This window comes from Harpia harpyja, chromosome Z (assembly GCF_026419915.1).
Source record: "Harpia harpyja isolate bHarHar1 chromosome Z, bHarHar1 primary haplotype, whole genome shotgun sequence".
NCBI classification, from domain to species: Eukaryota; Metazoa; Chordata; class Aves; order Accipitriformes; family Accipitridae; genus Harpia; species Harpia harpyja.
The window spans coordinates 65,605,583-65,619,711 of NC_068969.1; the positions used below are offsets into that span (position 1 = coordinate 65,605,583).

The window sequence follows — 14,129 nt, forward strand, 5'->3', positions numbered from 1 at the left end:
AATGTCAAAAGGCGGTCAGTTTAAAACATAATGGTAATGGTGATGGTGATGGGATGTTCTGAGCAAAATTAAAGTTTCACTAGTTAAGACATTCGAAGAACTACTAAATGCTAATAATGTCAAAAGGCAGTCAGTTTAAAACATAATGGTAATGGTGATGGTGATGGGATGTTCTGAGCAAAATTAAAGTTTCACTAGTTAAGACATGATATATGTTTGGCAGAAGCAGCTAATGTGCTGTTGCTTATTCTTTAAAAGAGCCAGTTTATTAAGGGTTTATACCTAACATAAATGAAACTTGAATGAAGGGTTTAGTTGATTGTAGTTTTAATAACAAAAAATCCTCTCCCTGAGTAGCTTTAACAACTGGAAATTTCTTTACAGCTCTCCAGGTTAGTTTAGTTTCTTTTTTAGTTTTATTTTTAAATTTTTACAGCAGAGGTGGTAGGCACCCAAATCAATACAAAATGAATAAAGCTGTACAAAAAAGCAATGATCCGTGAATGGAAGTAAAGTGTGGGAGTAAGTTTAAATGTATAAAGGTATGTTTTATAGGGGTTTGCCACTATTGCTGTTTTGGGTTTTGTTGTTCTTTTTCTTTTTTTCCAGTTCAGTGTATTACTGTTGTCACTCAGGCATTCTTGGTGTGTAATTTCTTGGACTCTAAATCCCCAGCTTTTCACTATTAACAAGAAGAAGTAGTCACATCAGAGTCTGTGAGGCAGGCTGATAAAGTTGTTCATCTTCTTCACTTCCAGAATGCACATGTATCTCGTTTACTTGTTGAGTGCTGGATTGAAACACCCAGTTGTAGCACCTGGTTGCTGCACCAGCTAGGTCAGACACGACTGAGGGTGTCTGTCCTACTAGGTCTGCCTCTGGTTAGGAACTGGATTTTTTTCTTCTGTAAAAATTCATGGTGTGGGTCCAGTCTAAATGGGCAGCAGGGGGAAAAAACAAGTATAAAATTGCAGCTTTAGTGACTCCTGATCAACTTAGGGCAACCGTTTCTAGATAGAAGTTCTGCTGGGTAGCCCCCATTTAATACCTGGTAGGCTCATGTTTTCCTTCAGCTGTTGCTTTTCAGGCATTGGATAAAAGCAAACCTCTTTTTCTATAGTCCAAATGCACAATCCAAGTCAAGAGCATCTCTTTGTCCAGAGGCTCTGGTTCCTGCCATTTCAAACAGGCTTCCTAGGCTATGGGGAGCACTATGGGGTTTGAACCCAGGATTTTCAAATTCATGGGGTTTTTTTGCTCTCTACTCATTGGATGCTTCCCATCTTGCATGAAATACTTTTTTCTTTTCAGCCGATTTATTATCTTCCTGTGGAAAATTACAACAGAAAAAATAAAAGGACTGGAAAATGTGTTCCTGTTTATTCTGTCAATTTTACTGTTTTGCCTCATTGGCATTCTCATTATCAAACTTCAGACAATTTTTGATTCTACTTGGTGATCTTTTGGGGACACTGTATCTTATTTTTAACCCAGTGTATGTCTTATGCTGCGTACCATCCTTTTATACAGATTTTCAGTTGAAAATGTATACTTTTACTTCGCTTCTATCAACAGTTATCTTCACTAAGCTTACTGAAAAGCAGCTCAGATTTGACTATGCTGCAGTGCAGAGCACCTTCTGCAACAGTGAGCTAAAGGTAACATTCTGTCGTCTTGGCAAGTTGTCAGTTTTTGCAGGCTGTGTCCTGTGTGGTACCGAAGTAGAAAAGCAAACTAACTTCAGAACAGCTATTGTGTAGAAACAGATTACGAACAACACAGTCGATCCCTGTCTCAGCACAGTTTACAGACTTGCAGGGTTTTTAGTAGCTTGTGTAAAGACAATAGCTTTAAATAGTGTTTCAATTGTGTAGTGATTTATCTTAATCAATTTTAGCAATTCTTCTTTGCTTATGGGTAACAAAGTGTGATTTCTTTCAAATGTTTGCTAGCCAGATGGTGTTAATTTGTCTGTTTTCCCTCCCAACATATTTGAAGAGAGTTATACTGAAGGTAGGAATCCAACATGAAAGCAAATGACCATCGCATAAAATAAAGCCTGTAAGCCAAGGGGAGGCGAATGAATTCCGAATGTTCTGATTTTTCTCTTTTGCCATAGTCCACAACACTTCCATTACCGATGTCAGCTGTCAAAAAAAGCTCTTTGTGAGGAAGCCCTGTGAGAAAATTCTCCAACGGTGCATTTGTTAGTGTGAGGAACTGGTGGGAGACAGAGAGGTGACGGTGAAATACTGCCCTCATCAGCTGGCTGCAGAACGCAAAAGAAAAAGCGTGAGCCTTCGTTTTGGCAGCCAGAGAGGGGCAGGAACGTGTTTTGCCTTTCTGGCTGCAACCCTCCAGGAACTGGTATATGGGGGGCGGGAGGTGCAGTTCAGGTAGTCTTTCTTGCCTTCAGCCCACTTACCAGTATCCTCCAAGACCCTCCATATGCATGGAAGGGTCCTCACGTTCTGGGTGGTCCTTCACTTGCCGTAACATAGGAGGAAAATAATGTGTCCCTGCGTGAAGGGAATGGGGAGGATCATAAAATAGGCACTTTTCTGAAAGCATTTTTCTTTATTCTCTGACAGTTGCCACTCCCAAGATTTGTCCCATAAAGAAAAGGCAGGTTTGAGATGGTGCAGTTTGCCATGTGAATTGCCAGCTCTGTAAGAATTAGGGTTTTTTTGAATTGTAAATTTTAATCTCTGAATATTTTAAATTATCTAGGCAGTATATGACACAACATGGCCTTGCTGTCCCTGATTGACTTTCGAAGGAATACTTTTACAGACATTCATTGTACCTTTTTGTCCCACAAAGTTTAAAAGAATGAGGCTTTTCTTTTCTTGAATTGCAGAACATGCATGTTTCCCTTTCCTGGACTTTTTTTGTGTGAATCTGCCCAAGAAGCACAGAAGGGAAAAACCCCGCAATTATTTGGTCAATTGTAAATTGTGATTGCACATTTAATACTCGGAGCACTTTTCTGCTTCGTGATTATGTTATTAAGACTGTTTCATTCAAGGTTTTATTTGCACCTTTTATTTAAAGTCCATACTAATTGTAACCATGTCAGCATCATACTTCGAGATCCTCTGACAAGTAAGCCAATGCCATTTACAAGATGCAGGATTTCTATACCAAGGAATGGCAGCTATTTTGTTTTGTGCAGGTGCAGGAGGAATATATATATGTGTGTTTGTGTGTATTTACTATTTATGGAAAAGTACTTCGGTGACTGCATGTGTGAATACCCATTCTGTCATGTCTTCATCCAACCTTTTGTTCCAAAATTCCTTTCCACAGATTTTGTCTTGAACAAGTAAATGTCATGAGATTTCAGATCGTTCTTCATGAAAAGCCATAGTCCAACACTTTGTCGCTTAGCTAGTGAGATACATTAAAAAATAATCTGTATGGATGACAGACTATATTGAAGAGTTTGTTACCATGTGAGTAGTGTCTTGATTTCAGCAGCTTTGGTGATAGATTAAACTTTACGATGTGGTTATCTGCTACTTTTAGAAAGAGGAATTGTTAAAGCTTTTATTAAAAGCTAAACCAATATACTTTATGCAAAGACAAACAGTGTGTGTTAACTGCTCTAGCTCATAGCCATAGCCTTTATGAGTCATAATACAGTGGAATGGCAACATTGCTCCTGCTTCCTACTTTTTTTTTGTAACTTCCATTGGTCTTTGGGATAAAGTGTTGTAAGTTTTCCCCTCTGCTGGTGTTTTTGGTTCTTAAATTCTAAATGTTCTCCCACTATGCTTAATGGCTTTGACAGTTATACAACAGCTTCCTAAGATTTCTAAATGTTCCACTTAGAATCTGTTATTATAACAATTTAAGCAAGAATGAATACCAGGTAAGATTTATCAGGTTTCACTTTTTACTAAGTGTTCTGAGGATTTACCATGATTTTATTTTGCCGGATGTTGATTTTTTAACTTGGTCAGAAATGAAGGATAAAATTTATGATTAAAATAAAACTAGAGATTGGTTGACTAAAAGCAATATTTAGCTAGTACGGTAATCAAAAGATGCATTGATTCACTTTTTTAGCTTTGCTGGAGAGAAAACACATGGTCTTAAGTATTCATCTTGTCAGTTAATAAACCTAGTCTTTTGGCTAGTATGTAGGGGATGCACTGGTAGTAAATGCTGTCGAACACTTAGCAGAGATGGATAGACTTCTTCTGTGATGATACACCTTCAGTGATCATTACCTCCTGGTTTCTAGCAGACTTCCGTAAATGATCCGATAATTCACTGGCAGCGGTTTAGCTACCGTAATTATATCAGTTTGTTTCTGGTGCACTCAGTTCATAATCAGTAAGTACTATGTGCCTTTTTTCCTCTGCCTTCTCTGAAAGAGTTGACGTTATGATGGTGTTCTCCAAAAAGGCTGGTAAACAAAACTATTGTCTTACTATTTTGACTTACACAATCAAATACAGTTGAATAAAAAAGACTGATTAGAAGTAAAAACCTATTTAAGAAACTTGTTGTCTGTCATTCTGTCTACTCTCGGCTTCTCCCCCTCTTGATAGCTTGTTACATTCCTGTTTCGAAACATGCTGTCCATGTAGATGCTTATGTTGTTCCCCTGTTTGCAAGCCCTTGTGCTGTATGAACTCCGCTTCTTCTTATTAGTTACGTTACAGCTGTGCAAAGAAACCCGCTTTTTAATGAGTATTTTTTAAGTAAAGGAATACTTAAATACATGCACTTTTGACACATTTTTAGTTTGTTTACATTATTACTGGCGAAGATGGAAATACTATACTACAATTTCAAAAGTGCTAAAAAAATTTGGGAAAATCTCCAATACTGAATCTCCAGACTGAAAGTGTCCTTTATGTCAATATTCTGTATGTTCAGAAAGTAATTACAAGTGCGAATAATTTGCTTTCTCTACGTCAGGGGAAAAAAAAAAAGAGATCAAAGTTGGGGAGAAGCCCTCTTTCTTCCCAAAAGGCAGTTAATGTTTAAGTTGGTTTCAAAGCATGTTATTAATGTTTTCTAAGCTCTTGGCTATAAACATTATATCTTTGTCGCATTCATTTGCATATACAAAGTGAGTTTTATTTCGGTCCATTAGTATGGCACAAGAGCAGGATATATCAGAAAAAAACACTTTAAATACTTGGTTTCAAGTGAGATGATTCTTACTTATTGCAGGAAATACAGTAAAACCACATGACAAAAACAATAGCAAGGACAATCTGTGTATTGTATGATTTCTCCCAGTGGTGAAATAGTTTCAGGCAATCCTAATACAGACTGCAAAACCTGCTTTTCCATTTTGAATTGTGAAAAAAAGGCATTTTTAATAAAAATGTTTCTGCAGTTCTATTAATTTGTCCCTTTTGCAAATTTAATTTTGTCGATATTTTGGTTTTCTTATTTATGTTTTAATTGCTCATACCTCATTTAAATGCTAATGAAAATGCCATTGTAATGAGCACGCACTCAGAAAGATGTCACCACCATTCCAGTAATAATCTTTAATTTTTATACTCTGTGTCTTATATGCAAATCATTACCTTTTTTGAAAGTGAGCCTGAAATGTCTTCCCTGGAGGAGTTCTTTTTCCTTTCCTTTAGCCTTAAGCAGGTTTTTTTTGTGGCTTTGAGTAGTCTCTCGAGTTATGTACTAGGTTTAGATGTGCTAAATATAAAAGGTATTAGTAAAGGGAGACGACTGAATTTAGCAAGGTGTGCATGGCAGGAAGGAGTTCTCCAGTTGCGTTGGGGTGAGCAGATGTTGCACACTACTCAGCTCAAATCCTCAGGGACGGCTGCAGTACTTTCCCTACAACAGGCAAATAGCAAGAAAAACAGATAAAGGGAAAGAAGGTAATCAAGAAGAGTTAATGTTATTAAGGCAAGCAATGCTTGACCAGCCGTATCGCCTCTATGATGAAATGATAGGCTTTGCAGATGAGGGTAGAGTGGTGGACTGAGTATACTTTCACTTTAGAAGGCTTTGATGCTCCTGTGTTATTTTTATTTGTAAGCTGAAGAAGTATAAGCTGGATGAACAGAGCACTAGCTAGGCCGAAAAATGCCTGGACTGCTGGAGCTAATGGGTGTAAGTGACGGTTCAGTCTCCAGTTAGTGTCTGGTGAAAAGTGGTGCACCCTCAGGGTCGAGTTCTGGGTGCAGTACTGTTCAGTATCTCTATTAAGAGCCTGGTCGCTGAGACAGACAGGAAGACTGTATCCTCAGCAAGTCTGCAGAAAACATTAAACTGGGGGAGTGACACCGACAGAAGAGGTGAAGTGCAGTACGGAGGGACCTTGAGACGCCTGAGGAGTTGGCCTTCAGAAGCCTTGTGAGTTAAACAAGAAATACTGCAAATGTTCTGCAGATGGGGTGAAATAGCCTCATGCTCTGTACAGTCTGGGAGGGGACTGGCTGAGGACCAGATGTGCTGAAAAGGACTTGAGGTTTCCAGTGGGTGCCACGTTGAGCCAAAAGTATGCTCGCATTGCAAATAAAGCAAGCTATATGTTGGTCTGCATTAGGAAGAGCATGGTCAGTAGACAGGGCAGATGTTACCCTCTATTCCCTGCTGGAAGGATCATGCTCAATTCTAAGGGAGATGTAATAGTGGCCTTTTAAAGATACTAGGGCAGTTACAAAGATGATAGAGCTGAGCTCTTCTCAATAGATCTAGACAGTATAAGAAGGTGCCAGTTGTCACAGGTTGTGCTTGTGAGGTTCGTGTTGCACATTAGGAACTTCTCCATGCGGAGGGCAGGTCACCAGTGGGACAGGTTACCCAGGGGGTTGTGTAGTCTCCATGGAGGAAGGTTTGGAGGCTGCACTTCAAGCCAGAGGTTGCAGTGGGTGATCCCCTAGACCTCTGCAAATCAACAGGTCTGTGAAGAGAGGATGCTCTGAAGAATGGGGAAGTGTCCTGGTTTTGGCTGGCATAGAGTTAATTTTCTTTCTAGTAGCTGGTATAGTGTTGTGGTTTGGATTTAGTAGGAGAAGAATGTTGATAACACCCTGATGTTTTCAGTGTTTATTCTAAGTCAAGGATTTTTCAGCTGTCATGCCCAGCCAAGCAAGAAGGCTGGAGAGGCACAAGAAGTTGGGAGGGGACACAGCCAGGACAGGTGACCCAAACTGGCCAACGGGGTATTCCATACCATGTGATGTCATGCCCAGTATATAAACTGGGGGGAGTTGGCCTGGGGGGATCGCTGCTCGGGAGCTAACTGGGCGTTGGTTGGCGAGTGGTAAGCAATTGCATTGTGCATCACTTGTATATTCCAATCCTTTTGTTACTATTGTCATTTTATTACTGTTCTTATTATCATTATTAGTTCCTTCCTTTCTGTTTTATTAAACTGTTCTTATCTCAGCCCATGAGTTTTACCTTTTTCCTTCTGATTCTCTCCCCCATCCCACTGGGTTGGGGGGAAGTGAGGGAGTAGCTGTGTGATGCTTAGTTGCTGGCTGGGGTTAAACCACAACAGGAAGAAACGGCATGTTGAATGATAGCGAAACATCCGCAAAGCTCACTTGGGGTCCAAGTCTGTAACACAGCACACTCCTGAGGTTCCTCAGAGGCAGAACATAGTGGTCTTTCAGCCAGTTCTGCTTGTGTAATATCTAAAGTAGTCAGCCTCTAACGAAGAGTGACTGTGAGATGCATTGAAAATTGCAGGCTTGTTTTTATATTTGCAGCTTCTAACATAGAAGAATAACAACTTCATTATACATCTGCAAAATTGGAGCAGAAGCTAATCCAAATACCTATTCAGAGTCTCAGTGCATCCGTACAATGAGATGGTTTCTTTTTCTTTGGAACTGTGTGTGTTAGGAAAATGCTAACCTAATTTTTTAATAAAACCCTAGCTTAATACTGCTTTTCTCTCAGTATTAAAATACTGTTTGTTAATAGCAGTTTGAAATTAAACTTCAGGCTAGAAACAGGTGTGGAAGTACAGCAACAGAATGGGAACAGGTCATGATAACTCTTAGTTTCTAAGAATTTTTTTCTTTTTCCAGCCTCTATCAAAAGTGACTTTTTTGTCAGTACTTGACAAAACTTAAATGCTTGCAGTTTTGAACTGCCTAATTAATTGCAAGTATTTTTAGAGTATGTTTTTGTGTTACTAACATGCTGGGCTTCTGCTTCATGAGCACTCAAGCTACAGCAGATTATGTAGTTCACATGGAAGCATGATGATAATTTATAGTTCACATTCTTTGAATAAGAATTGTAATGTTTGTATTTGATAAGAATATTGAAATGTGTTTCTCTGCATTTCTAGGAAGCAAATTTCTTTTGAAATCTCTGCTAAATATGGTTTTCATGTTGTAATGGCAATTTCCAGTCTTTGACAAATATCTAAAGGAAGATGGATTTATTTTGTCAGTGGATTTCAACATGGTAATTCAGGTCTGTATGCAGAAGGCAACTAATGCAGTGCACTGTCTGTTAGTTTCCTTGACCACAAAATCGCAGTAAAATTCTGCTCTGGTCAGTCAATGGATCGAGGCTTGTTGAAGGCTGTGCAGGTCTGGTTGGTCTACAGAGGCAAAATGTTGAAAATGGAAAAAAAATGTGTTATGGTTATCAGCTTGTATCTCAGTAATGATATGGCTGTAGGGAGTAAATTAATCTGGTAAAAAGTAGTTTTGGCTGTACGTGAAAGAAGGCTTGCTCCATGTGCCTGAGGTAGATGAATGGGGAGAACAACAAAATAGTAAGAAAAAACTGGCGGAGGCTTGGATTGTAATCCTGTTTGACTTGAAATACTCTGGGTTAAGCAATATGCAGAAAAAGTGGGCAAAAATATGTACTTTCTTTTTTTTTTTTCTTAATAGAAAATACTAAATAGATGGAAAAGGTCTGTTCTATGGGTTGCAAATGCAGGCTTGGTATTTACTATTTAACCAGTAAAAAGTAGGAACTGAGTATTGTAGGTCACTGATGTTTGTGTTTACAGTCTCTGGATACCAGCTCTTTTTATTCTTTGACAAAGGAAAGACATGTGCTCTGCTTGATTACTTACTGGCCTAATAATATATATCTGTCTGTTTTATTTACTGTGACCAGACCTTTAGGGAAGGCAAATTAAATATTTTATATATGTAATTTGAACAATTTGATACTAATCCTATTTAGTAATTTTAATTCTTTAATAATGAATATAACACCTTCTTTTTCTCTCTTCTTTTAAATATTACTGGCAGTAGTAATGTTAAGTCTGTACATCTCAGCAGAACATTGTCAGCTCTACGATGTGTTCATTTCTTCCCCATTAAATGATCAAGAATACTGTTTTTTAATTTGATGTCATGTCAATCTCCTATTTTAGAACTTGTGGGATTATGTTGACTGGATAACAGAGTGTGTGTAGGAACTAATTTGATTTGTAGCAAAAGGACACTAAGATGCTGACCCTTGCCCGTAATTAATCTACAATGCTGTCCAGTGCTAGGGAGATCTGTCGAATTTATAAATTGTTTAAGTGAAGCGTCATCACAGCAATTTTATCTTTTGCAAGTTTGGGTGACTTTGCTGTACAGTTACGGCATGCTGTACAAATGTCTGTGCAGTAATAGGCACATTTCCTTAAGTACATCTACCCTTACAAAAAATAACTATGGACCAAGACAGGAATTTACTTGAAGAGAAAATAGTGGGAAAAAATGGGTTGTTTTCATAATTTCTAGCACCTTATAACAATAAAGTTATGGCACTAGAATTTCCCAAGGCACGTAGAAAAATTCAGCTTTTGGCATTCATATGCCAAAAGTAGAGAGAAAAAATAAATGTGACTGAAGTTCAAGAAAGGCAGAATGATATAAGTCAGTAGCTTAAGTACCATTGTTAATCAGAGTGGAGCCTTGTAAAAAATATATGAAAATGTCTTAACTTTCCGTTACAGTTTTAAATGGAATACATTTTTTGGTTGTATTGATTGGCCATTTCCTTTTAATTTTCATAAACTTGGTTTATGAAAGCAGGATTATGGTACTTTTCCAACGCTCGCGTACCCCACTGAGACTCCTTGTTTCATATTTGTATCTCAAATTGTGCTAATTTTTGCTAAGGAAAAGGTAGCGTTAGTTGTATAAACTCTTTGACTTGCACCTTTTGATAATCTCAAATTGCAGCAATATTCTGTCTTGAAGAAGCTGAACAAGGACTTTTCTTTGTCGGATTGGCCTTAAGCCATAGAGACTTGTGGTCACTTTTCTGCCCTTTTTTAGCCTTTTTTTCCTCATAGTGTGAAGAAGAGGCTTATTTAATTTATGAGATTATTTAGGACAGAACATGTTGTATAATAATGTACAGTTAGCAAAAACAATTGCCAATAAATGCAGAAAACCCTAATGTATTAAAATATGAAAATGCACTGTCGTCATCAGAATGAAATTCTTTCTGTAATGACAGTTAAGATTTGTGGTCTTGTAGTACTGATGATTGCAAATTAGAATAAAGTCTCTTGTCCCTTTTTTAAAGACATGTGAGCTTTTCTTTCCTGCTGACTGCACCAGAGTTGAGGTTAGTCGAAGAAAGTGGGCCAGAAGACTTGGCTGCATTTAAAACAAGGAAAAAAACAAACTCACAATTTTACAATAGGAATAGTTATCCTTCCTTCCTTTCTTTCCTCTCCTTTTATAGGAAGGATAACCTCATAGTTCTATTAAGTATAAAAAAACCACGGCAAATTATATTAGCTGATGAGAGAATTATAATCCACTTTTAAAGCTGATCTCAGTAGGGTTTTGGGTGGTGTCTGTGCCCCACCCCCACCCTCCCACCTCTCCCCCAGCAACATTCTTAAATTTTGTTGGCACGATCCCAAGTGCATGATTTCTGTATGAATATTTCCTTGGCTCCTGTAACAAGGGAAGCGCCTACAGCATGTACCTTTGTGAAAGCTTTGCACCTTACTACTTAAAGAAATAATAAAGTCGCTTATGTAAGTGAAAGACTCAAGAAAGATGCCCGCATATTTATAATTGTATCTAGTGCAAATATGAACAAATAAAAATGTGTGAAATGGACAGTTCAATAGAAAAATATTTTTCTTGCTACAGGAACAAAATCTCCAAATATTAAATAACGTGCATGCTTTGTTTTATGATACATGCAGAAAAGCCTTACTTGTCTATTCTGGTTCTCCAAAGGTAGTTGTTTTTCCTCTCTGAAGGAGAGGGGAAAAAACCCCTAAACAACCAGGAAGGCAATTTTCAGGCATAGTTTACAGCAATAATGTATTGTATGAGCCGAAATCTGTTACGGCTTGATTTCAGACACAAGCCTTGTGAGGGGTGAGCGCGCAAGAAAGCTGACTCTGTAGATGAGTCAGATTGCCTCTTTATGGAAATTTCAGTGTTACTTAAATTTATTTATGTGTTTCACAAATTAGTCTGAGGAAGCAAAGACTAAGAAGGGTTTTAAATACAGAAAACAGTAGTTTTGGTGAAAATATGAGTTGTGTGTATGTAGTATGTTGCTAGAAAATATTAATTAGTTGGAATTGGATTACCGCAAAAGCTTATGCCTGAAGCTTTTTCAAGGAGCACATCAAATCAGGTTTATCTTTTTCAGAGCTGAATCCTTCTTAAATTGTTTGAAGCTGCTTATCTGTTACAGAGATAAATATATGCCCCAGGTGGATACTGTAAATTCCAGCTGTTGCTTTTTTAAGTAGAGATGGGTAATCCAACTTCTTCACCACAGGAAATTTCTCAAAGTTACTGAATGCTTTGAATAATACATTCTCTTTTGTAAATGCTGTAGTTTTTTATAAACCTTCACATCATCCTCTGTTGTCCATTGGTGACTGGTTAGCTGTCTGGGACTTGTATGAGCAAAGATGCCGACCCGTTTAGGCCACCATGTGGTGAGATGTTGGCCATCATCAGCTGGTGCCAAAGTCCTAAAGCTCCCTGGGATGGGCCTCATTCGGTGGTCTGGCTAGGTTCTGTACAGCATGAGCACACCATCTTTGTCTTATGCCTTTGTAGAAATATTGGTCTGGCAAAGGTAGAACAGAACTGAATGCCCTCAGAACAAAAAAGGATGGCAATACTGGACTATATTTTTTAAATGAAATAAATATATGTATGTGTATTATGGATTACAGATTACTGTCTGTATGAAACTTGCCATAAGTAATCTTGCCGCATTGTAAACACACACAGAAGCAGATGTGATTCTTGTACTTAGTGCTGCTATATATTTCAAACTTAGAAAAGTTTAACACTCAAACATTTTAAGAGCTGACTCTACTGAAGGAACTTACTTAACGTTTTTTTAAGCTTCTTGCAAATTGGAAGTTACTGAAAGTTGTTCTATCCATTCTGATCACTTTCGGATCAGAAATGCAAAAATATGTTCAAATAAATTAATATTTTAAATTCTTTCAAAAAGGATGTAGTAGTCTGTTACAACCCCCCTGTTGACTAAAGGGAGTCTAGTCACTGAAGATTCCGTCTTTGTTAGATCTGCTATATGACAGGGATATACGTAATCTCTTGAAATAAAGCAGACAATACAATAGCTGTACAAACTACTGTAACTGTAGTAGTAACCTCTCTGTAGAGTGCGGTGAGACAGAAGAATGAAATGGAGACGCTGCTGTGAATCATCAGTACACTTCTGAGGACAGTAAAAAAGTTAAAAGATTTCTCTCCCTTGTTGTTATGGATTGCCTTTCCTTCTATATAGATGAATTAAAGTAATCCTTCAGCATAAACTGCATTTAAAAAAAAAACATTTAATGAAATGTGGTCAAGTAATACGACTTATAATAAAAGCTGTTTGATGTGAAAACATAAAAGGAATGTAAAAATGTTTCAAAACTCGATGCAGCTTATTTTTGCATTTGTCTATTATATACTGAAAACTGGAGTCTGTTTAGGAGAGATACACCTTCAAATGTCCTGTTTAAAAAACTGCCATTTACCATTAAGCAAGCCAATTATGTCATTTTATGGGTCTAGAAGAGTAATAGGGTGATGTGACTTGAAGAGTCATGAAAAGACTGTAGTATATTGTAATAGGATTTCATAATTAAATTTGTGATAAATCTTACCACCATGATCCTTCTCAGGGCTAGATAGTTCTATCACCTGCTGATGAAAGTCTAGAGATGACTTCCACAATGGTTTTTTGCTCCTTGGTGGCAATGTTAAATGTCTACCAACTCTTGGGACAGATCTGTGTGACAAGGCTTGTGTTTTGTTTTGTTTTGTTCTGTGGTGGGTTTTTTTAAGCTCTACACTAGATGCAGTTATCATGGTATGTTTTTAAATTACTGTCAGTACAGTGAAAGGAAACAACTGAGTGTACTTAATTGGACATCCTGCTGGAATTGTTCTGTGAAACTTGATTCTGGAAGCCACTGAATGAGTTTTCTTTCTAAAATGATTTTCCATTTGGCAGTGAATTAAAAGCATATATACAAATCAAACAAAACCCATCTATTTAAAAGCATTAAGGTTGCTTTTCAAGCACTTAAAACTTGAAGCACCAGGATGCAATTTAAATGTGTCTTGCTTGTGTTAAAACAGAATTTCTAATTATAGACTTGCATGTAGATGTGCTTTCAGTGGATAATGTAAATTTTCGCTTTAAAGGATTTTTCCAAAATCATAAACAGGTGGAGCATTCGTTCTGTAGAGTAGCATGTAGTGACCTCAATAAGGTGGCAGATCATGATTTCTTTTGTCTTTAATATACATACCATCACAAATGACGACAATCCTATAAATAGAGTAGTATGATGAATAATGAATTCTTCTTTCTAATGCATATTCCTAATCCTTATGAATGTGTTTTGTAGCCTACAAAAACAGGCTTTAATAACATAACTACATACTGTGGTTTACATTTTACACACAAGACAGCAAATAATGGGTAAGGTAGCCTTGTACTCTGTTTCAGCACATGTCTGAGGTCAGAGGTCCATCCTGATTTGACAGCATACTTGACAGTTTCATAGTTTTTTACTTAAATAATCGGGTGCATTTCTTCCACCTCCCCCACCATGCTGTGACATAAACTTTCTCATAAAATTTATTTTGAAAGTCATTGAATTATTTTTACTGAAACTTTAATAAAAGGAATAAAGGAATAGA

The 14,129-nt window shown here is 37.5% G+C and overlaps 1 protein-coding gene across 1 annotated transcript in view; it reads left to right on the top strand.

Moving 5' to 3' along the window:
- Positions 1-9,409, top strand: part of LOC128137712 (chondroitin sulfate synthase 3-like) — a 30,341-nt gene extending 20,932 nt beyond the window's left edge. The window contains exon 3 of the mRNA XM_052778853.1: positions 8,300-9,409. Within this exon, the coding sequence (XP_052634813.1) occupies positions 8,300-8,317 (18 nt within the window). The 3' untranslated portion in view covers positions 8,318-9,409. The remainder of the gene's footprint in view (positions 1-8,299) is intronic.
- The last annotated feature ends 4,720 nt before the right edge of the window (positions 9,410-14,129 follow it).